The sequence below is a fragment of the Triplophysa rosa genome, linkage group LG25 (genome assembly GCF_024868665.1).
Source record: "Triplophysa rosa linkage group LG25, Trosa_1v2, whole genome shotgun sequence".
Classification (NCBI taxonomy): domain Eukaryota; kingdom Metazoa; phylum Chordata; class Actinopteri; order Cypriniformes; family Nemacheilidae; genus Triplophysa; species Triplophysa rosa.
Window position 1 is genome coordinate 8,764,616 of NC_079914.1, and position 25,105 is coordinate 8,789,720.

A 25,105-nucleotide genomic window follows, 5' to 3' on the forward strand; every position below is an offset into this window, starting at 1 on the left:
AATTTCCTGTTTTATTTTTTTCTAAACCAGATTTCGCATCTTTTTGTGTTTCAGAGTGCAGCAGCAGCTCCCAGTCCTGTGATGGGCAACATGCCACCCAACGATGGCATGCCAGGTGGACCCATGCCTCCAGGCTTCTTTCAAGTAAGATCTGCTCTCTCTCCCCTTCCTGTTAAACTTCTTCCTTTAACCCCACGCATTAAACCTCCACCGTTAACTGTGCCTCACCCTCCCCTCTTTCTGTAACCCCCTTTAGTTTGTTCTAATCCCTGTCCAGATGTTTCTTTCCCACTATCAGTCCCTCTCCGTATTTCCATTCATTTCCATGCTACATGTTTAAATGAGTTGTTGGTACAGTAGCAACTCTCACTGATGCAAACGGAGAGCCGCGGCCCCTGATCTGAGATCAGTCGGATGCCTCGATTGTTTAATCCCTGAGGCCAAGACTGGTTAACATGCTGGCTCGGTTGTAGCTCTTTGACAACACATATCTAACAACATATCTGTGTGTTTTAAATTCAGGGCTGGGATTTGGGAGAATGCTCGGGGGCACTGTTCCCAAAGTCAAGGTGCCTGCGGGAGTGCCTCTGCCGTAGTTGTCTTTATTGAGCTATTTATTCCCAGACAAAAGCTAGTCACCTTCCTGAATAAACACTCAGTTGAGCGTTTCTTTCAGCGTAACCCCGGGTCCAACTTGTTTAGGATACTTGCTGCACAACTAGCAAAAACTGTAAAAATGAAAGCTGTAGATCAAGATTTAAACTTCAGAATGTTCACAGCGCTTTATTTGTATAATTATATATTCAGCTGTTTATTATTCTTTATTCGTTTGTTTTGTTTATTTTGTTATGATTAATCGCTGTTAATTCATTACACGTATAATGTAATCTTTTGCCATCGTTTGCCTAAAACCGATGAGGTATCAGATTAAATAAATCAGATAGAACAAAAGACATCAGATAGGTGAAAGTGAAAGTGAAGTGACCTATTTGTCAGATATGGTGACCCATACCCGAAATGTGACCTCTGCATTTAACCCATCCAGAGAGTAGTGAACACACGCACAGCAAGTGGTGAACACACATACACCCAGAGCAGTGGGCAGCTATCACTGCAGCGCCCGGGGAGCAAGTAGGGGTAAGGTGCCTTGCTCAAGGGCACCTCAGTCGTTACCCGCCGGCCCTGGGAATCAGGCCCTCTAACCATTAGGCCACGACTGCCGGACTTGTTCATAAATGAACAACAGTATCAGATAGACCAGCAGATAAGGTATCAGATCAGATTATATTTGAGTTCTGGTGGAGATAGAGTTGCATCACATAGTACATGAAACATCAGATAGAGCAAGGGATAGATTCAGCTATTTAGTAGATCGGCATAAAGATCAAACAGAGCAGCAGATAGAGTAGATGATCTAGAATTAGGGATGCACTATAATTTATCAGCCATATCGGTATCGGCCGATAAATGGTCATTTTTAATGTTATCGGTATTGGCCGATAAAAAAATGTAGGCCGATATATTATAGCCGATAAATCATTTCCTCTGGTTAAACTTCTTCGGCTGCATGCTCACAGTTAAAATACAGTATAGTACTATCTTTCTGTCTTGATCATTCAGCTACTGCTCTTGTTGATGTAGGTACAATATGTAGACACTTTTCTGGGTTGCTTTGGAAGAAAATCTATAATTTGTTTATTAAATAAAAAATGTACCAGAAAAGTTTGAAGGTTAAAGAATCGTTAACTAGTGTAAAGTAGGCTTGGTACATGATTTTCAGGGGGAAAAAGAGAACTAATGGTTACCTTACCCTATGGTAACTAATGGTTGCTGTATATTGTCCAATATATCGGTTATCGGCGTCCAATGTTAAAGAATTATCGGTTATCGGCCCAAATTTATATATCGGTGTATCCCTATCTAGAACAGTGGTTCTTAACTCTGGCCCGCTTGATCCATTGAGAACCCCTGATCTTGAAGATTACCTGAGAGAACAACAGCACATGGACTAGATACTCTAGAAGACCATCGGAGAGAGGGTCAGGAAGAGCAGCAGATGATGATGATTGATCTAGTTGATGATAGTTGATGATCTAGTATAACATCAAAGAGAACAGCAGATTGAATAGATCAACTTGTAGATCAACAGAGAGATCATATATTCCAGCATCTTTGGTAGATGATCAAAGGGAAGATCTGATAGAGCAACAGGTTCATTAGGTGATCAACTAGTTCATCGAAGACTAAAGGTTCATCCACACGAAGCTAGAGCTTTCCCTATCCAATCTTTGTTTTCCTTTTAATTCCGTTAACATGGCGCCGTCTCAAGAAATATCTGCGTACACACAAAACTACTGAAAAAGGTGCATACATGCCAAATCAGTATGTGGCGCTGTAATTCTGCCACAGAGATACACTAAAAGTGGAGAAGAAGACTTGGAGCATGCGCATAAACCTTGCGCGTTGGGGTGATGACATCACCGTTTCAGAAAATATACGGATTGGCTGTACACACGAAAACGCAAGGGTGTCGTTGTCAGATTTATCCACTCTGGGAGGCCAATACAATACAAAATTTAAAGTAACAAGTAAATCAGATCTCTAAATCAGATAGAGGAGCAGATTCCGTAGGCTGTATTCAACAATATTCAAAGGCCCCCCTCCCGCTCGCAAAACTCAACATTTCTACCCAATAAAATATTTTAGAGCTTGGTGTTAACTCGAAAAGTCAAATAGTAAGAAATATCTTTGTTGTTTTAAAATATATTTCAATGCTCATTTTGTCTAATTTTAAAGGTCCGGTTGAACGCGCAGTTTCTGCCAATCTCATATTAATCTTGAGTACCTATAGAGTAGTGTTGCACACTTAGTATCTTCAAAGAGTATTTAGTTGGATCACATTTATAAAAAATAGATACAGCTGTACGATTATTTCCGGAAAAATACGACCTCCTGGGGGTGTGCGGGGGAGGAACTAAATCACGAGCACACAATACATCATCGCATAGATTCACTGCAAGTTTGTGTTGTTAACATTATGCACGTATGCGCCGATTGCCATCAACACACAGACATATGACTTAGTTTCACTTACCGCGTGCGGTTCATGTCCAACATCTTTTAGCGTGGGGACCGCTCGTCTTTCAATTTCAAACGATCTGCAAATCCAGCGTTATATCCACCGTTTATATAACACCCATCAGCCATGAACAAACAACCACACCTCAACTTCTCTCACTATCGCAAGAGTAACGAGCTGCAATCTTGACACAGCGCAGCCAATCTTGATGGTAGGCGGGTCTTCCTATCGCTTGACATTTCTTTTCGCATTTTGGTGGGCTTGCTTTTCTGGGAGAATTGCCCAATAAGGGACTAAGAAAAGTTGTAACGTAATGGTTTTTCATGTTCGAAAGAACCTTTCCGAAACCTATACGAACCTTGGGGGGAGTGTATCGAGCACAGAAACACGTCAAAAAACGAGTTGGACGTATTATGTAAAGTTGACCATGTTAAGCATGAGAAGCCAGCACGTTTAACATTGCAAAGAAGTCCGAATGCGTGAAACGGCGTTAAATTACCCCTTTAAATTATTAGTCATCCTGAGGCCCCCTGTGGAGAACAACGGCTCTAGATCAGCTTCTGAGAGAAGTTGAGATATTGTAGCAGATTGAGTAGATCGATCATCAGAGAGACAAGATATAGCAGCTGATTTAGTAATAATCTAGTAGATCATTACAGAGAAGATCTGGTAGAGCAGCACATTGAGTAGATATTCAGCTACCTGATCAAAGACTAGATCAGAGAGCTCCAGATTCAGCAGAGGATCTAGTAGTTCATCAGAAAGAACAGCAAATGGAATAGATCAACTGGTAGATCATCAGAGAGAAGGTCTAATTTAACAATTATCTAGTAGATCATCATAGAGAAGATAAGATAGAGCTCCAGATTTTGTAGATGTTCAGCTACCTCATCAAAGATGAGATCAGATAGAGCGGCAGATTCAGTAGATCATCTAGTAGTTCATCAGAGAGAACAGCAGATGGAGTAGATGATCTACAAGATAAGAGAGACAATGAGAGATATCGCAGCTATGCTCAAATCAGTAGAATAGAATAAGATTGTGGCAAAGTATCAAATGTAGCACCAGCATCCCATAGAGCAGAAGACATCGAAATGAGCATCAGCTAGAGCGACACATCTCGGCATATTGAACCGTGGAGGAGAGCGTTAATGTTGCATGAGCCGCGTTCAGAGCAGGGAGCAATCTGAGTGACATTGCATTCTATAAATAGCGCTTGTGTGCATAAGAGCGAGAGAAGGAACTAAGAAAGAGAGGAAGAGGGAGGACTTTGTGCTCCACTGCAGTAATTCCCTGATGGTAGCAGCACAGGGCACGGCAGAAGAGAGGTACGGAGAGAGCGAGGACACAAAATGAAAGAACGAGAAAGAGCAAGAATAAGGCAACAGTCGCGAAATAGACCGTTCCATGGATGCTTTCCTGATTATTCAGTTGCTGTGGTCTGGTGACACCAATTAGATCTTGTCATATATCCCAGTGGCCAGTATATCACTTTTTCACACCTAACATCAACTAACTACCACCTCCTCTCACTCTTGTTCAACACGGCTGCAGGACGCAGTTATGCTAATAATTGGAGCTGTTTCTTTTGTATCTGGTTTTAATAGAAGTTGAGAGCACGGTTGGAAAGCGTTGCGGTCCGTTATGATTTCCGTGGTTGGATTTTGTCTTTTTTTGGTTTTATTTTCTTCTTTTAATGTTACACCATGTCTACACCGGACAAAAGACAATAGAACTCATTAGAACCCATTATAGTTCGAAATTTTGTTCACACTGGGTGTGGCTCGGCGTAAGCCGTGTGTCGTGTCGTGTTGCGCCGCGTCCGGTGTAGACACTGTGTTGGTTGTTTTCTGCTCTTATTAACTAGACACGGATGCAAGAAGTTATTTATGAAGCTGGTAATTCTGGTTAGTTCTGGTTCTCGATTCTTGGTTGTACCGTGTTCTAAAACATATATTACATAAGTATCACTGCGTGTTGCTGCGTCTGTGTTGCTTGGCAACCGCTTTGTTGTTTGTTTTTTTGGGATGATCGCCATCCAGAACTTCTGTACGAAGGCAACATGTAGTAATAAACACTTGATCATTTCTGTAGACCAAACTCCAAGATCAGATGAATTTGTAGATGAACATTTTTTATTTTTGGTAATTGAGGTCCAATGTAGATTCAAAAACGAGTGAGACAACGCAATAAAAAACACAATGCAACAGTTTTGAATGCGTCAAGAATTGCATTATTGAATCATGACCCTGATGTCAATGTAACATGGTATCATCATGTCCCTCCTAATTTACATCCCTATTTTTTTACATATTCAAATATGCAGCCGCGGAAAAATAAAGATAAAAAAAATCATTTATTCAGCATTTCTATGTGTATTCTGACCATTCCTGTCCAGTGTCTGTTGAATTTCAACAAATTCAAACCTCAGGAGTGATCCAACAGCAATGTGAAAGAATGACAACATGACAAGGCACATGCAAACTGGTAAAAATCCAGGTTATCACATGAAAAATCATTTTTAACCTTTTTCAAAATACATGTATAAATATTACTGTTTTATTGCTTAAAAGTGAATATGAACTCGTTTTCTTTGTAGTATTTGAGGTCTGAAAAAATGCAGAGCATCTTTTCTGTTATTTTGACCTCTTTCTCCTGTTTTCGTTTTCTGCAAATACATGCAAATAGAAACAATATTTTTATTTAAAATGGGAAAGAAATATTGTTATAGTTCACAGAATGAAACAAAAATGATTATTTAACCTAGACGCATACCTATAAACACTAAATTCAGAACAGTTTTTTTCTGTAGCTGTATGTGTTAAAGTTTTTTTTTTTTTTGCATTTTATGCATTTCAAATGTAGAAAGGTAAATAATGTGCCGAATACCACCAAATCACTGTTGAAACATTCACGCTAAAGAGGTGTTTTGGTAGTGAAGCTATGCAACCATGCACACATCTGATGCTCTCCAGCGCACACAGAAGCACACAGTGATAATTAACACAGGCGACCTCGCTATCTGCCGTGCGATCGGTGCGGTCCTGCGAGAGAGGAACGGAGGTGAAAAGGGGTAAACCCTCCTGAACATCCCCTCTCTCCAGACTCTCCTAATCTGTACCTCGCAGGCCCAGACTCCCAGCAGCCTCCCGCAGAGCGAGGGAGTGAGTTTAGCGAGAGACGCACAAAGTCTGTGCACTGGCGTCTGGCCCGGATCTGCACATTTTTTTAATTCTTTTTTTTATTGCAGAGGTCGGCCCATTCAATAATCTTCACGCCGAAACTCCACTGCACCAGCTTCTCTTGGGAGGACGGAGTAGCGAGAGGGAGGGACCAAAAAAAGAAAGACAGAGTTCTAGTGTAGCTGGAAACATCTGAAATGGATGGGGTTGTTTTGAGGGAAGAAGGTGGGAGAATTTCGTCAGCTCCTTTTCCACAAAAACCTCTTGAAGCCAACAGAATTCAGACACGACTGAAGGCTTGCCGGAGTCTTTGGAGAGACACGGTTCCATCAAGGTTAAAAGGACTCGAGGATCTTGTTTAGACTTGTCGCTGCGAGGTGCAGGAGTCTTGGGACATTGATATAAGTGTCCATCACGGTTGTGGTCCAGTTGACATAGACATAGATGTCCAGATACATAGCTACACGGATGGTTTTGATGGTGACATTTTAAAGAGGTCATTACAAACCTGTATGACTTTCTTCTGTGGAACACTAAAGAAGATATTTTGAGAAATGTCCCTGTGGTTTTTTGTTCATACAATGGAAGTCAATGTTGTTTGGTTACCAATATTCTTCAAAATATCTTTTGTGTTCTGCATAGGAAAGAAACTTATACAGGTTTGAAATGACATGAGAGGGGATGCAAGAATTTTCATCTTTGGGTGAACTATCCGTTTAGGTGTTATGAGTCTAGATGTTGCACAGTAGATTATATTTTATATTTATTACGTATTCTGTGCCGTTACTTAGTTTTTTACACAATTAACGCACAATACTATTAAAAACCATCTTTCCAAGACCGCTTACCTTCATTAACACATTTTGCTCAAGTCTGTTGCTATAGAATTGGATGCGAATGTACACCGAGACAATGAAATATGCATTGCCCGTGCTTTGTTTTGCTTAGTGCTTTGTGTCACCAGTAACTCGGCAGTAGCTACACACTGCCCCCTTTTGGTCAGGAAGCGACATTGCTTCCTTGCAATGCTTGAGCTCCGTGTTGGCTGCTGTCCTCTATGGCACCGTCCTGCTAGGAATACTATGTGCCGTTCCTTCTTTCGTGGTGGGAGGGGCTTGTATTTCGGTGCCAAGCCGTTATCTCCTTAGCTGGGTAGAAAATTATTTTATTAATTGCTTCATTTAACACACACACCCTCCTCATCCAAGACACGTACACACACAAGCCAACCCAAGTTGTTCCTTAGTCACTCTACAGAGATGGCCCGTAGGAAGGGGTATGCCTCGTACCCATATTGGAGACATGGGGGAGGCCTCGTGGTGGAGCTCCGTTAAGGGATAGGAAGGGAGAGCCTGCAGCAGCTGCCCAGCCCAGTAGGAGATGCCCTTTGTAGGGGGAAAATAGGTTGATTAACTACTCTACCTTGGGTTGAACGGTTTTACAGACGACTGAAATCATTCTGCTTTGTGGTGTTAAGTAAAATTAAATGGACTGCACAGCATTAAGGTAGGTCCCTGCTGGTCACCAGCATATGTTGTGTTTTGGATGTTGTCGAAGTTGCCCAGGGCATGGCAGAACAATGCTCAAACCAAGCTAGCATGAACATTGATCCTCGTACATACATCATTTACTCATCCTCGTGTCATTTCAAACCTGTATGACTTTCTTTCTTGTGCAGAACACAGAAGTTATTTTGAAGAATTTTGGTAACCAAACAACATCGACCCCCATTGACTTCCATTGAATCGACACAAAACCACTGAGACATTTCTCAAAAATATCTTCTTTTGTGCTCCACAGAAGAAAGATTCGTATAAAGGTTTAAAATGACATTTTGTTTTGGGTGAACTGTCCGTTTAAGCCTCGGAAGCATTTAACTCGGTTTCTGTGAGGTTTCGTAAAGATGAAGCGTTTCTGCAGCCAACAGAATGAACAGAACATAAAAATCTGTTTTCAACACATTTCCCCTTTGATAAAATTTGGATTAATATTGGAAAAAGCACCACCCCGGTTTTACTCCATTGGTTGAGCCACTGTCACCAATTTGGTTTCTGTAGTTTACTGTTTTGTTTGATGCCACTAATGCCAAGACGCAAGGTTTGAAATTAACAACCTTCAAATTCTCCAATAATAAAAACTCATTTTTTTGCGGATGCGGATGAAAGGTGCGGATGAAAGGGAAAACAGAATATGACTGTTATTTTTGAATAATATGAAATACAGATTATGTATGTAGTCTGTTTTTAACAAAGGCTAGTATAAGTTTTGTGAGGAGGGTAATTTAAAATTTAGTAGGCGAATTGGCTGGCAAGTAAAAAAGTTTATTTCAAAACCCTGTGCGTCAACTTTTATTTCATTGCCAAAAACTGCTAATCTGATGTTGCATCAAAGTTTGCAATATTTCCTGATTTAATCGTTTGCATACATCTTTCCTCTTGTTTTTTAGGGTCCACCTGGATCACAACCATCTCCACACGCACAGCCCCCCCCACACAACCCCAACAACCCCATGATGGGTCCACACGGCCAGGTAAGACGCTCACCCCGTTTCCCGGCTCTTTCAACCCATGAAGAACCCAAGACCCATGATGTCTCATGGGGACTCAACCTCTATCTCATTTCATTCTCCTTATTTCTTTCACTTCCCAAGATGCATCGCCTGCCTATCTGGGAAAACATTATCTCTCCTTGTTTGTTGTTTCTCATCTCTTCCCCAGCTAAAGCACATTACCCCGTTTTCTCTGGAAGTGCAAACACACACACACACACACACACACACACACACACACACACACACACATTTGAGCAGACAGTGACCATGTTTTCAGATAAATAATGCAGACTGCGGCCCAGCCCGTGAGGAGCGGAGGTTCATCTAGTCAGGCCCTGTTCCTCCCTACGGCCTGCATTCAGTCCCTCATAGTCCATCAATATCCTATTAATAATTCAACACACACACACAGATAAACACACACAAACATGCTCACACACAGTGCATAAACACAACACAAACACAAATATAGAAACACACTTTCTGTGTAATGCAAAGGCAGATGGAGCTGGTTTTTGTGGATTATGTAACCATTTTTTGATCAAACCTACATCAACTACTGTTGTACTCCTGATGTTTTACTCTCTGAATAGAAATTCTTTACAGGTTTCACCTTTAGCATGTATAAATTATGTACTTGTTTTTAACAAAATATTGGCACATTTCCATTTTGTGTTGCTGTTAAGTATTTAAACGGATTTTCTTCATTGAACACTTCGATAGAAAGGCCAGCACCTTGTTAGTGTAGGTAAAAGTGCGAGTCTGTTTTTCTGTAGCGTGACGGCACCCCCTGCTGGTTGCTCAGGAGTCCCATTATGTGCATTTCACCGATTTTCAGTTCACGCGAGATTAGATTTCTGTCTCTAATAATGTAACGTTTCATGATTATTAATTAGCACAATGTTGTTAAATGTGGGCACTTCAAAATACCCTTAATCATTTTAGCTAAAGCGTTAGCATAATTGTTTACATTTCTCTGAAATCACGTTTTAGCTTACATTACGTCATTAAAGGATAATCAAAATTCTGTCATTATTTACACGCCATCTTTACATTTCAAACCTGTAGTACTTTCTTTCTTCTGCAGAACGCAAAAGAAGATATTTTGAAAAACGTTGGTAACAGAAAATCGTTGGTCCCCTTTGACTTGCATTGGTATTGTGTTCATACAATAGAAGATAACCAAACACAGACGGGAAGTTAACATCGGGCCAGGCACATGTGTCGGATGAAGCTGTCTATTTAAAAAAAAAAATTCAATTTTTTTTTAAATGAAAGAAATTATTATGTTAGCACAATTATATTTTTGTCTTTACTTTGAGCATCATGTCAGATTTCAGTCAAACTGGCGTTTATATGCTTTGTAAAGGTGTGGTACACTTTTAATTGACATCTTTTCGGCTCTCTCCCTGTAGCCTTTCATGTCTCCACGGTACCCAGGTGGACCCCGCCCATCACTCCGCATGCCAAATCAGGTACAAACCATGCACCCTCGGCTAAATACGTTTATGTATTATTCTTCCTGACGCTTATTGTTTGCATTTATTTACCAATTTCTTTCTCTTTTACTCCCGCTCAGCCTCCAGGTGTAATCCCAGGGTCACAGCCACTCCTGCCAAACAGTTTGGACCCCACCAGACCGCAAGGTACCTGCCCAATAAACTCTCTAAAATCTCTACAGTAACTTTGGGTATTCTGGATCTGTAAACTGACCGTGATCTTCTCTATTAGGACATCCAAACATGGGCGGCCCGATGAGGATGAATCCACCCAGAGTAATGGGCGGCATGGGCCCACAGGTTGGTCAACATCCCTGTCAATCAATTGCCTTTTACCCTACTTGAAGTGAGAGCTAAACTTTTCCATCTCTGTGTTTGTAGAACTACGGCGGTGGAATGAGACCTCCTCCGAACTCTCTCGGTGGTCCCGGTATGCCTGGCATGAACATGTGAGTGTTAGTCCTGACATGCACATTTAATACAATTTATGCCACACTTATTCACACATAAACACTAATGCTTACATTTTCTCTTTCACAGGGGTCCTGGTGGTCGAGGGCCGTGGCCTAACCCTAACACAAACTCCGTAAGTGTTCATAATTCAGAATTGACAAGTTCAAAACCGTATCAGCCGTAGTTATTTGGAAATGGTTGGTAATGTCATCATTGCTTTTTCCTACAGATAGCATACTCATCTTCATCACCAGGAAATTATGTGGTAAGATTTTGTCCCACTCGCTTTTTGTTCTGTTCTTTTTTCTGAAATGATCTTGAGAATTCATTTTCCGTTCTCATCATGCAGGGTCCTCCAGGAGGTGGTGGACCTCCAGGAACTCCCATCATGCCAAGCCCAGGAGGTCAGTTTGCTTTCGTCTAATCCTGGGGATTTACCGGCAGTTGTGCTCTGAATTTCAACTCTTTTTTTTATTATTGAAAGTTCATGATTATATAGCTGAGTTGAGAAATGATCTCAGTGACTGAAGATTAGCTTAAAGCTCTTTGTTTTGTAAAACACATTTAATACATCAGCCAAACTTTGCTTGTCACTGCTGTTTGCTCAGCAATACTTCTCAGAAATGTGTTCACAGTTTAATAAGAAATGTAATCTGTTTTCTGACAGACTCAACGAATTCCAGTGAAAACATCTACACAATGATGAATCCCATTGGCCCTGGTGGCAACAGACCGAATGTACGTTTTTTTGGCTATATAAGAATAAGTTTTGCTTTTTCTGTGAATGAGCTTAATTGTGGCCATGTGTTTGTAGTTCCCAATGGGTCCTGGACCTGATGGTCCAATGGGTGGGATGGGATCGATGGAGCCACACCATATGAATGGATCTTTAGGTGAGACTTCTTGATACAAATATATAGGTTTTGAAATGATAATATTGTGTTTCTCAAGGTTTATAAATGTACTTGCTGTTGTGTCAATAATGTAAAAACTAATCATAGTTACTTGTTGTGATTACAGGTTCAGGTGATATGGATGGGTTGCCAAAGGTGAGAAGTCAGTCATTGGATGTACATGAATTTCACATTTTGCAAATTTTCACAAATACGTTTTATTGGCAAAACTCTGTGACAAACATAAAGGGTGACTAATAATAATGATTTATATCAGAAAATATAAATCACAAAATATGGAGATACGAGGTTTTAGAAGGACAGTGATGACGTTCTTTTCTATTGCATTTTAATACAGTTTACTATTTTAAAGATGCAGCGCAATTTCTATCTTAATAGCAACACTTAATATAATGCACAAAGTATTCAGAAACTGAATTGGTTGAAAAAAACAATGGTAGTGTCCAAAACTCACACTATTGGTTGAGACGTTTTCGTTATGTTTTAAACAAACTGTTCAACGTTTTGATAGAGCCAAAGTTTTTAAATGTTCCGTGAAAAAAGCCTAAGAATGGCTTACTTAGTTGTCTTTGCATATTAGGCACACATCAAGTATGTAAACAAAAAAGGGTTAATGTTTTAAGAGATTTTATTTGTCACACACACAGTCATACATGAAGTAAAATGAAATCAGGCTAACTTTATACACTGAAAAATATAAGATATAATTGAAATATAAGGTAAACGTATAAGATACATAAAAGTAATGTATAAAAACTTAATTATGAAAAAGGAAATAAAAGGAAAAAAGCACAAAACCAAAAATATTAAACAAATTTAAATTAAATCCAAAGTATATATACAGAAATTATATAAATTTAACATGCAAGGAGTGGGAAGAGATGAAATGGAATGTTGACCATAAACCAGTAACTTTTGACCCTAAATAATGTTTTTTTTTGCTTCTGTCTCTTATCTAGAACTCTCCGAACAACATGGCAGGTATGAACAACCCCCCAGGCACCCCACGGGATGACGGGGAGATGGCAGGCAACTTTTTAAACCCATTCCAAAGTGAAAGTGTAAGTACACATTACACCAAGTCCCACATGATCTCTCCTTCCCTCTTCTCCTGTAACCACCTGAAAGAAGTATCGCTTCTGATCAGCAGACGTTTCTGTCAATTCAGACCTGAGTTAGGCCAGACATCTTGAAAACATGTTTCACACGTACACTTCCTGTCAAAATTGGCTGGACTTTGCTAGAAATGAACCTGAATTAATGCTAATCACCTTTAAACGCTTAAAACGATTGTGATTTTTCTCAGATCTGAATACTTGGTTGACATGTTAGATGTTGTTTACAGAGTTTCTGTAATATTGTTGTTTGTATTGTATTGCTGTGACTGTTGCATCGAGTTTTCCACAGTGGTGAACTTTCATAATGTTAAGAGCAATTTTCATTGACTCATCTTTATCCCTCTCTTTTCCCCTTTCCTTTCTTCTTGTTGCAGTATTCACCCAACATGACGATGAGTGTGTGATTTTCTTTGTTGTTTTATTTTCATTTTCATTTTTTTGAACCCTTACCCCCCACCCCGCCTTCCCGACCTCTGCTGCGTCCGTTTTATTTTATTTTGTTCGATCATTACACCCACCCCCTTCCCAACCATCACCCTCCAACACTCTGGGCTGGTGCGGTGGCGCCCCCTAGCGGGTCGGTACCGCCGCGGACCGAAGGACTCATGGTAGAACCACCCAGTTCAAAGCTGGCGCGGTGACGTCGACTGGAAGAAAGCGAGCCTCGACTCAAAGGAAGAGCCTTCTCGCGGAGTCCACCTGCCTGCCGGGCTTCGTCACCGGTTCGGGACATTGAGGGTCCTCGATGGAACCACCGCGTGTGTGTGTGTGTGTGTGTGTGTGTGTGTGTGTGTGTGTGTGTGTGTGTGTATATTTGTGTGTGTGTGGGACTGTGCCAGGAGATGTTATCACGCTGCTCATCAGCATTGAGACTGGTGGCTTTATTATAAACCTGTTGATTTTTCGTCGGCATTTAAACGCTGAGGACGGAGGCGTCCGCTGTTTGATTGCCGTGTACATTTTGAAACCGGAAATGGTGACACGATAAAGGGCAGGAATGGTCTCATTACAATATATTTGTATATTATTGATAATATTATTGTTCTAATTTTCATAATTGATATTGCTATGATGATGTACTCATAATTTTATCCTGTAAAGGGCACATTTGTATCTCAACAACATCGATGACAGAATAAGCACACATTCAGAAATGCACAATGACACTTCTGTTTACATGATGATTTTAGGTATTTGTCTATATGTTTTGTTTTAGTCGTTTTGTCAGATGTCTCTCTTTACATATACCTCTGTTGTTAGAACTGATGTCATCACTACCAGAGAAACGTACCGAGATGTACAACCTCAGTTTAGTGTCGAAGTGGCGTCTTATTGATTACGATCACTGGCGTAATACACCTGTATGGCACTGTATTTAAAAAATGGGAATACGCTTTAAAAATGTTGCATATGTCATCCTTTTCCGGGCCTCAGCATGTAGCGTTCAAGGGTTACTGCCATTGCATTCACTGCCATCGGTCCATTTCAGCATAGCATATTTCATCCTCTTGCCATGATCACCAAATTGGTCAATCTCTAGAACGAACACATGTGACCATCTATTCTAGATAAATTGCCGTCTATAGTTGTGATTTCTCCACTATGTTTGCCATTGTTTTTCAAATGTTTTAGAATATTACCCCTGTGTTTGTAAAAGTAGTTGGAATAAGCAGACTGCTCTTACAAGCACCCGTTTTCTTGTGCTCTATAGTCCCATGTCTGTAAATATAACGTTTTGGTCATGGACCTTATTGGTATTTTCAATACACTACTTGTCTGTGAAGCTCATGTGTGGTGCCATCTCTTTCTTGATACGAGGTTGCATTCTGCTGCCCGATACGGACTCTGCAGACTTTTATTTGTGGTGTATTATGGTGTAGGGTTGGGATAAAATGACAAGGGTACAACTCACAAAGACATGCCTGGTCATATTTTCTAAAACTCTTTTTCGTACAAAAAAAATGTACTTGTGAAATTCATAGTTTCCAAGTCATATTTCTATAATTCTGTTATTTTTAAAATAGTGTTACAATGAAATATTACTGGAGTTGTTATTTAAATCCGTATAGAGGTAAAGTGAAACAAATACAAAATGCTTTAAAAATCACATGACAAACTTTTTTGCGTTGATTAAAATAAATTCCAAGGCAAAAGCAAAAACCTTACATGGTAAATTAGGTTTCTCTTTATTTTTAAGACACTTTTCTTCTTCATTTTAAGGGAAAATATGAGTCAGGAGTGTCTTTGGTTTTATGAGATTCGCTCAGCTATTGACTGGAATTCAAATTCGCATTGAAAGATGTGTAACCTCATTAAACCAGCCATTTCATGCCCACAAATATTTCATCAGATTTTATAAAACGTACCCATTGTAAGAAAATTTGTCGCTTTGACCCCTCAAGAATTTGTTTTGCTTTTGCCATCCCAGTTAAAATGCTTTTGTCCAAAATGTGTTAAGTACAGTACACAATGTGTTTTTGGACATTGAGAGAGCAGGTCCAGGCTCCTGGTAAGTTAAGGTTGAGTGTAGCGTGTGTGGTGAACAGCCCCTCATCTTTGCCCGCAACCTTTCTAGAACCAACCCCCCACCTTTTGTTTTACTGTAAATACTGTAAAATGCATTTTGATATCATTGACATGTTTTGATATGTCAGTCACAGCCAATGAGTACAGCTGAAAATAAGTTATAAAGATTCTGTTTGTGTTTTTGTATTTTAAAGAGATGCCTTTGCTGTAAAAATGCAGATCGATGGTCACCCCTGTAAATCAAGTTACAGAATAGTTTTTTGCATTATTTCTTCAAAAAAGGAGCATACCTTAAATCCAAGCCTGAATTCCAGACATTCAGGAAACGGATGTGTTGTGTGTTACATAACACAGAGTATGAGTTTGAACGAACAGAAAAAAATAGTTATTTGATTAAAGAGCATTGTGAGTCAAATTGAATATGCAAGTTTAAGATAAACTCGTCAGCCCATTGGATATTTTACAATTATCACCAAATGAATTATATTAATTGCTATATTAGAAAAAAAGTCATTTTCATTAAATCGAGGGTCTTTGGGTATTATTTTTAAAAAGAGAAATACATTATAAACTTTGAAAATTATTTAGATTTCTATTCACAAAAGAGAAATTGTTCAAATGGAATTGCTTGGTTATTCACTGATCCTCTTAAAGTTTTTAATTGTTGACCATCTCTGCACTTTTGTTGTGATGTATTGTAACACTAGGAATATGTTTTCGAAAGGAATTATGCAGCAAGGAAGGGTCATGGGAGGGAATGACAGAAATTCTTCTGTAATTTTCGTTGTCCTTTCTTGCGACATGACAGTATTCAACATGAAGCAGTCTGTCCCTTTGGGTTTGCTTTGTATTTCATAGTAGGGTAGCTCGGTTCATTGTCCCTAGGGCCTAGGTGTCTTGTGTTGGTAAATATGTCCTTTGTATGTTTCTTTATATTGTAAAGTTTCTTTAGAATCAAAGAAGAAAAAAGAAAAATTGCTTATAAAAAGAAATGATTGCATCAATAATAAATGTAATTTGATATTTTGTGCGTTTCAGTTTTGTTTTTTAAAAGGGCATTATTGCTTTATATTTTTGTCCAGTATGAGACACTTACACAGATGTCTTTTAAAACAAAACAATAACAATACATAGAAATATTATTTTTTGTAGTTGTAGAACATAAAACGAAATGGTTGTTTAACACGGTGTTATACTTAATTATTATTTTTTTTGCGTGTTTTTTTTCACTACTCTCTGGATGGGTTAAATGCAGTGGTCACATTTCGGGTATGGGTCACCATATCTGACTAATAGGTCACTTTTACTTTTTATACTTAAAAATTAAAGGTCCGACGCAGTCATTGAAGCGACCTTGACCGAGAGACTTTTATTTTGTATTTGTCGGATTGACCTTTGGCTCTACCCGGAAGTTGCATTGATTGAATCTTTTTTGATGTCGAAGTTGTTGCTGCGCTGCTCCGAGCAGGTATTCCCGCACACTGCGGTAAGTATTTTATAATTATTCGTGTTTTGCAAGACTTTTAATGCGCTTAATGCATATAAATAAGCACAAAGAGTTGCTACGCTGCTATGTTATTCATAAGTAGTAAATTGTAGCGTGCGTTGAGCCTGTGCACGCGAGCAAAGTTGCTAGAATGTTCTGGAAATACTTGATTTTCTCCAAATTAATAAAGGTATTTTCTTTCATTTATGAATATATGCGTTTAGTCTGCTTGTGTGAGACAACGTTTTTGAATCTTTATCGGATAACGTTAGACCTATTTTTTCTGATAAAATTGCATTATTTCCGGTCAGTAACTTATATTCGTAAGGATATTAGCACTAATAAGATGCACATTGAAGTATTTAAATATTTTTAAACAATGTTTTGATTCCTATTTTATATTTTTAATAATATTTATTTTTATTTAATTATTTTACCAAGACCAGGGTTTACTAACGAATACGTAGAAAAGGTCACGTGCTCTCTATAGGGGATAATGGCAAAGCAGGTTCATGTTTTTTGGTCAGGTACGATGTTTTGGATATAAATCATGCCATGTTTTAGACGTGTCTTTGAGACGCATGGTATTTAAACACATGTCGTGAAGAAGAAACGTAATATTATTATTTAAGTTACGTTTAGATTCTTGGAATTTACGATTATTTTAATTCACTGGATGTATGGATGGATTGAAAATGAAAAAGGGAAGGCAAATTCGTTTAGAAATAATGGACAAGACTCTGATATCTTTTTTTTATTTATGTATTCATAGACATTCTGCACATCTGTGCATGCTATGTGCTAACTGCTCAGTGAATGATAGCTCTGTGGTATTTATTCACGTGTTTCAGTCGCTACAGTCCTGTATAAAGGGTTGTATCTTGCCATGCGAAAGATGAAATTGTGTGGGTGATTCTCACGAAACCCCTAAAACATCATGGCAGTAAAGATTTGAATTATAAAACATACAATTCGGTTACACAAAAAAATGATCACAATAAAGATAATTGTGTTCTCTACCTTGGACAAAACATAATTTTGACATAGGAATGAATTATTTATGTATTTTATCACCTTTTCGGCTGAAATTCTCATAACCGTAACGCATCCTGATTTGTCTTAAGTGCATTATATGTTGTAATTTAAACAGAGTAAAATGAAAATATTGTGAAAAAACAATTGGATGTTCTACTAGATGTTCTCAAATGACATAAACTATTGATAGAATATTCATGTATAATAAAAATGAAGGAATAGTGGAAGAAAGAAGTGTCCAGGACTAATATTCTCATCCTCCTTAATGTTTTTTAAAGACTGTTTAAAAACACAAAAATATATTTACATTAAGTTTCATTTTTTTGCGAAGAAACATGTATACAAACATGTAAACATATTATACATTTTACATGTATAATATTCTATTTAAATATAATTCATTAATGTCTTATGTATGATTAATTAAAACTTGCTTAGGCATCATGGCTTCGCTGGTTTTTAGCAAAACATACTATGAGATTGACAGTTTTAAATAGTAACGGTAATGAGAATTTGTTAAGCTTTTTTTGTTTTGTTTTTTTAAATGTGTTAAACTGTCAGTAAAAATTTGGAAATTAATGCCTTTAAACATGTCATACCTTGTTATAAATGAATATAAAGGGAATTTGTTGATACTAGTGTTTTTAAGAAAATCATGTTTGACATCTTTAAACCAAGATTTTGTGAGAATCACCCGTGTATGATTCTGCAGTTGAACAGATAATACTGTATGAGATATACAAGTTAAACTTCTTTTGGTTTATCATTTACAGAGATGCCAAGTGTAGAAATCTGAACTGCGAGGGCTCTTAGCAAATAATGTCAGCTAGTTTTTTTGATTTTCCATTTCATGTTCGACCCATTTAAGATCGCTGCTCGACCTTCACATTGGAGATTTCCAGTTTCTCTAAACTTTAGCCTTATCTTAGCAACTTGCGTCATTTAGTGCAGATATGTATACAATAAACAATAGGTGGGAGGAAACCAGTAGTTTTGCACTGTTTAGCGGTCTGAAATGGTTTATTAGGACTATAGCTAGTAGTCTGCCTTAACAATATATCACATTAGATGAGTGAATGCTCTCATAATCATGTTAAGAAAACCTAAAATCATCAGGTAAGGTGTAACACTACATACTATTTCATTTAAAGAGTTGTTGAAGATCCGTTTTTGAATTTATATATTTCCCTACATATATAATTGCTTAAATGCAGGTCATCTGCGGTCTAAAAGGATGCAGATTCATTCATATTCCCTCTATGTTATGCTGTGTCAGACTAAATGTCTTTGCACATACAGTCCGAAATTTTCGTATGCGTTTTTTCGTATTTGCCTCTCGTTTGTACGGTGTCTCTGAATTGTTAAAAAAGGCCACTCAAAATGCTTGACGGATGTGAAAAATGCAGAAAATCGAACCCGGTCCGAATTTTTTCATGACGGACGAAAATATCGGAGGCAGTGTGTGAATGTGATTGACACGACGTGAGGTCGTATTTATTTTTTAACGTGCGGAAATTTCGGACGCAAATTTCGGACTCAATGTGCAATGGGCTTAAACCTGTTACTCTTCTCTGCTCCTACAGAGACCAAATGGCCGACAGCAAGGATGTGAACGGTGATAACCAAGAGGAGGTGCTGTCGGGAAAGAAACTTGAGCGTGCCTCTCTGCTGGACAGTGGGGAAGACTTTGAGATGTTGAAAGACATGGAAGACGACGTGGATGAAGACCTACCGCCTTTAGAAGATGCAGGTGGAGGACAGAAGAAAAACAATGTTGCTAAAGACGCTGCTAAATCAGATGTGAATGCGGACCAAACTCCCACACAGACAGAAGAGTGGCTGGATGTTTTAAGTACTGAGGACCTGTATGTTGTTGTGTCCAGCAGGTTTCATTGTTGGGTGAACTGTCACTTTAAGACTTTCTCTTTGTAACAAACAGGTAACGGACAGCTCAAAAAGAAGGTTCTGGAACCTGGTGCAGGTCCAGACAGCAGACCCCAGAGAGGTCAAAATGTCACTATTCATCTTAAAACCTCTCTCACTGATGGAACCGTGGTGGATGAGCAGCCTGACTTATCTTTTACTCTTGGTGATGGGGATGTCATCCAGGTACGTTCATTATCTGATGTCATCTTCTGTGTTGTCTGAACATAAGAGCCCCTTAATTGTCAACAAATTGAAATGACAATGTTATTGGCTTCTTTCATTTGTAGGCCCTGGATCTCACTGTGCAGTTGATGGAAACCAATGAAAAGGCTCTTGTTGAAGTTGGTGCAAAATACGCGTATGGTGCTCTTGGAAGGTTAGGTTAACTGAAACTGAGACGCACTAAGTTATTTTCAGATTTTTATTGCAATTGTGAATGATTTAATTGAGAATTTAAATATAATTTAATTTAATTATAAATGAGAATGGATCACCTCATACAGCATAGGTTACTTTATCTCCACCTTTCAGCTCTTCACCAGCTATTCCCCCTAACGCTGACCTCACGCTAGAGGTCCAGCTTTTGTCGGTAGCCGATGCTCCAGACCAGGAGCTCATGCCACCCTCGGAGAGAATTAACCTGGCCAATAAAAAGAGAGAGAGAGGAAACGTTCACTATCAGCACGCTGACTACGCTTTTGCCATTAACTCGTATGGAATCGCGCTGCAGATAACAGAAGCAAGTTCCAGAGGTGAGAGGTCGTGTGTGACCTGCTGTTGAGTTTTATACTTCTACTCAAAAATGTCATTCATAACATTCTCATAAATGTATAAATGCTTTTAGTTGACGTACTGGATGGCTTGATATATTATTGGGTTGTATCTCATGTGTCTTTGCATGCACTAATCATTGATCTTTTATCGCAGTGGACATCAGTGAGCAGGAAGAGGAAGAACTTCTGGACATGAAGGTGAAATGTCTCAACAACATGGCCGCCGCACAACTCAAGCTAGACCACTACGATGCCGCGCTGCGATCTTGCGTCTCCGTCCTGGCACACCAGCCAGACAATGTCAAAGCCCTGTTCCGCAAAGGCAAGGTTGGTTTTCCGGGTTTTGAAGCATATCGTTTTCACTTGCTCTCATAGTAATGAGTTTTTAGACTCAACGACAGCAGGCATCTGTTTGGTTCCATTCAGACTGCCGGTTGAGGAAACATAAGACAGGATGGGGAAGAGATTCAGATGTGTTGAGATTACAAACTGTTGTCATGTGATGTGGGTTTTGTCTGCAGGTTCTTGCTCTGCAGGGCGAGACTGCCGAAGCCATTAGAACTCTAAAGAGCGCCTTGAAGTTGGAGCCTAGTAACAAGGTAATGCAGAACAGATGTAAAAATATAGTTGATTATTTTTAGCATTTAAACTATACTTGCATCCCCCAAGATCACCAACAGATGGCGCTGCAGACCCCCAAATGGAACCCGTCCAAGCCAGAAGGAACATAGTGTTCACAAACTCCCAGGATCTTATTTCTATCCGTGTCTAAAAATAGTTGGGTCCCTCCGCACACTTGCCATATCTAAAGCAGCGTTCCCCCATTCTGCTTACAGAGGCGGACGGATGAGGTTCCCCGTGTCCTGCCATCTGACTGCCATTGCTTTCTGCTGTATGAGCCTTCTCGCACTGCCAACCCACCTACGTCTGCACAAATACACCCCCCACCCGTTCTCATGTGTCTGGTCTTTAGAGATAGAGACTCAAGTATAGCATTGCTTTCTTCCATCTGACAGACATTTTGTTTGCTTGTGGTATTCTCGGGTTAGTCAGTTAATCAGTAATTAAATGAAATAACAGGTTGTCATGTAATATTTTGACTCGGACTCTTGAAAGGGCACATTTGAGATGCCCTTCACAGTAGGTGCTACTTATTAATATGCAACTAATTAGTTTAATTATTAGTTTTATAGTGTTTAACCTTTATTTTTAGGGGCAGTGTTTGATATATTAAATATTGAGGGTTGAGTAGTGTTGCTTCATCATAGCAAAGGTTTAAAAGTGTCAGTAAGGTGTGAATTAGGGAGAGTTTATCTGCTTATAGCCTGGACGGTCTTATATAAAAAATGTTTTATAAAAACATCCACTTCTCAAATAACCGACACATGTATGGAAATGTATAGGCCATGTCGCAAGATGTAAACACTGGTCCAGAAGCTCTTATGGTTTTATTTTTTACTCCTTTTTTATCTTACATATATAATGATATTTTAAAGATATTCATTGAACGTTTTGTTTTAGTTATAAATGTTCTGTTGGTTGTATGTTTTTCAAACTGTCGCGTATCACAGGCAGTTTCTCCAATCTCATATTAATCTTGAGTTCCTATACAGTAGTATTGCATACGTCATATCTTCAAAAAGTATTTAGTTGATCAAATTTATAAAAGAGAGATACAGCTGTACGATTATTTCTGGAAAAGCACGAGCTGCTAGAGGTGGGACTAGTTGGGAGAGTGGGACGGAACTACAGCACGAGCTAGCATCACATCATCACATCATCCCTTCGTGTTTTGTACATTATGCACGTACACACCGATTGCCAACAAAACACAGACGTATGACTTAGTTTTACTTACCGCGTACAGTTTATGTCCGGCAACTTTTAGCACTGGGACCGCGCCATTTTATCAGTTTCAAACGATCTCCAAATCCAGCGTTATATCCACCGTTTATATAACATCCATCACTGAAATGCCGTGAACAAACAAACACGCCTCAACTTCACTATTGCAAGAGTATCGAGCTGCAGCGCAGCCCATCTTGACACAGCGCAGAGAACCGTGATGGTAATGGGTCTCGCTCGTGGGCTGGCTCTTTCTTTCGCCTTGCCGTGCTTTTCCTGGAGAATGGCCAATAAAAGGAATATTTCGGAAAGTTTTTATAATTCTGGATCCCTGTGTTGTCACAGGGATCCAGAATTATAAAAAACTTTCCGAAACAAGTTGGATTGCTGGGGGAGTGCATCAAGTACAGAAATACTACGTCATACGTCCAACTCGTTTTTTAACAAGTTGACCATGTTAAGCATGAGAAGCCAGCACGTTTAACGGTGTAAAAAGGTCAGAATGCATAAAATAGCATGATACCCGATCTTTAAAAAACTGAAACAGGAAGTTCTTCTGGACCAGCATTGGATTAACATTGTTTATGTTTTCCGAAGTGGTCTACAAGTCAAAAGGTGTGGAATCCTAATACATTTTTTTCGTAATGTTTACGTTGTGTTACATTTACGTTGCGTTGAAGTTACGTTGCATTACGTTTACGGTGTTTTAGATAAATTTATTAATTTGTTTTTAACTGTCCAAATAAATTACACTAACGTAAATCAGACTTTAAAACCAATTTCACTAGATATTATGTTTCAGGAATTTATAGCTGCAAAGCATACTTTTTTTACAAAAAAAAAACAATAATTCTATTTGCTGACTATAATCAAATGTCATTTTTTAAAATATTACCTCCGTCTTTCATAATTACATTTATTGTCTATAATGTGAATCCAAGTGTCTGCGCTGTCATTGGCTCAGACTACTGAATATCTAAGCCTCTTTACTCAAGAATGCTGAGAATGAAGCTCAGGTGTCTTGATTTTAAGGTCATATGAGGTGAAAAACAACCTTTTCATGGTAATCCATACGTGCCTTGACCCACATTTCTTTAGTACAAGATGCATCTTTCACTTCTGCTTTTATCTTCTAGCTAATACTGAGAAAATGCCTTGAAGTTGTTTACATCCTGAATTATGTTCAAGTTCTGGCAACATTTTCATGTAAGATCGTTTCTCGTGTGTCGGTGTGAGCAACAGTTTCATCAGCCTGGCTTTTTTTCCATCACCACACACATCTCACTCTCTGCCCTCTTCTCGGCAGACCATCCATGCTGAGCTGTCGAAGCTTGTGAAGAAGCACTCGGAGCAGAAAGGAGCCGAACAAGCCATGTATAAAAAGATGCTGGGCAACCCGACGAATGCCAGTGTGCAAAAACACAGCGCCAAGTCTTCATGGGTGAGAGAATAAACTGTCCCTATGAAATGATTTGGTATACTTCATACCACACTTGTTTGTTTACTCAAAACAGGAAGTGGGTTGCATATTTACAAACCACGTGTCTGCCGCCCGAACCCGTTTATTAAATGTCATTTTTGTGTTTCTCTTTCTAGGGTCTCAGTTGGAAGTGGCTCTTCGGTGCCACGGCTGTCGCGATTGGCGGTGTAGCTTTATCAGTCGTCATCGCAGCTAGAAATTAACATAAGTCACTGTGACAAGATGGTCGACGTGATGTTGCAGAAGAAACTAAGCAAACCTCTTAGACAGCTTACAGAATATTGAAATGAAATGGCTCTGTAGTCATTTTAAATAATGGTAATCTTCTTTATTTAAATGCATGAAAGTTCAGCTTGGGGAGAAATAGATATTATAAAATTTGTATTTAGTATTTATGTACAGAAAGGTTCCCAGGCAAAAATAAGAAATTTATCTATGTACAGTAGTGGTGTCGCTGGATAGTTATGTTTGTTTAAATTGTCCAGTGTTTCACTCAGAATGAAAACAACAGAACTTGCTATTCTTCCTTGTTATTTTGGTGAACTGAAAATTGCTTGTTGACAGTTTTCAGACATTGAATGTGATGGTATTCTTTTTCTTTGCCGTACGATACCTTCTAATATTAATTACTGACACTAAATACTGAGCACATTTTCAGAATCATACACGGATGTTGTACATTACTGGGTTTAGTTTTTGATGCTTTTTTCAGGTTCCTTTAATAATATTTTGAAAGCCTGAGATTTTCATGACCAAGCAATGAGAAGATATTCCAGATATTTGTTTTGCAGCTTCTAGAAGTATAATGTGCATTTAGTGTACAATTTTTTTATTTGGGATGAACACACGTGTAATTTTTAAAAACCCGATCGTCTCAGTTCCCATTCCTGTTTTGTAGTGTTGGAAACTTTCAGCATTCCCTGTTGTTTTCTACCCTGAAATAAACTTTTGCATTGAGTTGACAATATGGTGATTTCTTGGAATATTGGAAAAAAAACTTACTTGATATGCATTTCGTGAACAAAAAAACACTGTGTTGTACTGTCTGGTCAAGTTTATGGTCCACTCAGCAGTGTTTACAGTAGGCTACAGAATAAATGGTTAAATACACGCAAAGACGGAAAGACCAATCACAACTCGGATTAAAATAGATTTAAGAAAGGAGACCAATTGCAATTCAATATCCTAATAATAAATGACATAATCACTGTCGATAACATGTTGAATGCTGAACATTC

The 25,105-nt window shown here is 38.8% G+C and overlaps 2 protein-coding genes across 3 annotated transcripts in view; both read left to right on the forward strand.

The window, feature by feature from the left end:
* The window catches only part of ssbp4 (single stranded DNA binding protein 4), a 53,718-nt gene extending 39,139 nt beyond the window's left edge, over positions 1 to 14,579 (forward strand). The window contains exons 5-18 of the mRNA XM_057325236.1: positions 55 to 144; positions 8,708 to 8,791; positions 10,228 to 10,287; positions 10,392 to 10,458; positions 10,544 to 10,611; positions 10,693 to 10,760; positions 10,852 to 10,897; positions 10,994 to 11,029; positions 11,114 to 11,168; positions 11,432 to 11,502; positions 11,579 to 11,657; positions 11,785 to 11,813; positions 12,638 to 12,739; positions 13,171 to 14,579. Of these exons, the coding sequence (XP_057181219.1) occupies positions 55 to 144; positions 8,708 to 8,791; positions 10,228 to 10,287; positions 10,392 to 10,458; positions 10,544 to 10,611; positions 10,693 to 10,760; positions 10,852 to 10,897; positions 10,994 to 11,029; positions 11,114 to 11,168; positions 11,432 to 11,502; positions 11,579 to 11,657; positions 11,785 to 11,813; positions 12,638 to 12,739; positions 13,171 to 13,200 (885 nt within the window). The 3' untranslated portion in view covers positions 13,201 to 14,579. The remainder of the gene's footprint in view (positions 1 to 54; positions 145 to 8,707; positions 8,792 to 10,227; positions 10,288 to 10,391; positions 10,459 to 10,543; positions 10,612 to 10,692; positions 10,761 to 10,851; positions 10,898 to 10,993; positions 11,030 to 11,113; positions 11,169 to 11,431; positions 11,503 to 11,578; positions 11,658 to 11,784; positions 11,814 to 12,637; positions 12,740 to 13,170) is intronic.
* Positions 14,580 to 16,675: 2,096 nt separating this feature from the next.
* fkbp8 (FKBP prolyl isomerase 8) lies at positions 16,676 to 24,826 on the forward strand. 2 transcript variants are annotated; one of them, XM_057326294.1, is made up of 9 exons: positions 16,676 to 16,808; positions 19,427 to 19,695; positions 19,783 to 19,952; positions 20,057 to 20,145; positions 20,301 to 20,521; positions 20,697 to 20,869; positions 21,064 to 21,141; positions 23,694 to 23,828; positions 23,984 to 24,826. In XM_057326294.1, the coding sequence occupies exons 2-9, from the start codon at positions 19,434 to 19,436 to the stop codon at positions 24,068 to 24,070; spliced, it is 1,215 nt and encodes a 404-aa protein (XP_057182277.1). In that variant the 5' UTR covers positions 16,676 to 16,808; positions 19,427 to 19,433; the 3' UTR covers positions 24,071 to 24,826. The 2 variants fall into 2 exon arrangements, with proteins under 2 accessions (XP_057182277.1, XP_057182278.1); XM_057326295.1 differs by lacking the exon at positions 16,676 to 16,808 and adding an exon at positions 17,317 to 17,335.
* The last annotated feature ends 279 nt before the right edge of the window (positions 24,827 to 25,105 follow it).

What these genes read in the sequence shown, in the direction of transcription:
- fkbp8 (XM_057326294.1), top strand. Translation starts at nt 19,434, where the DNA reads ATGGCCGACAGCAAGGATGTGAACGGTGATAACCAAGAGGAGGTGCTG. An exon ending in GCGTATGGTGCTCTTGGAAG is followed by an intron (nt 20,146 to 20,300) that starts GTTAGGTTAACT and finishes TCCACCTTTCAG; the next exon opens with CTCTTCACCAGCTATTCCCC. An exon ending in ACAGCGCCAAGTCTTCATGG is followed by an intron (nt 23,829 to 23,983) that starts GTGAGAGAATAA and finishes TTCTCTTTCTAG; the next exon opens with GGTCTCAGTTGGAAGTGGCT.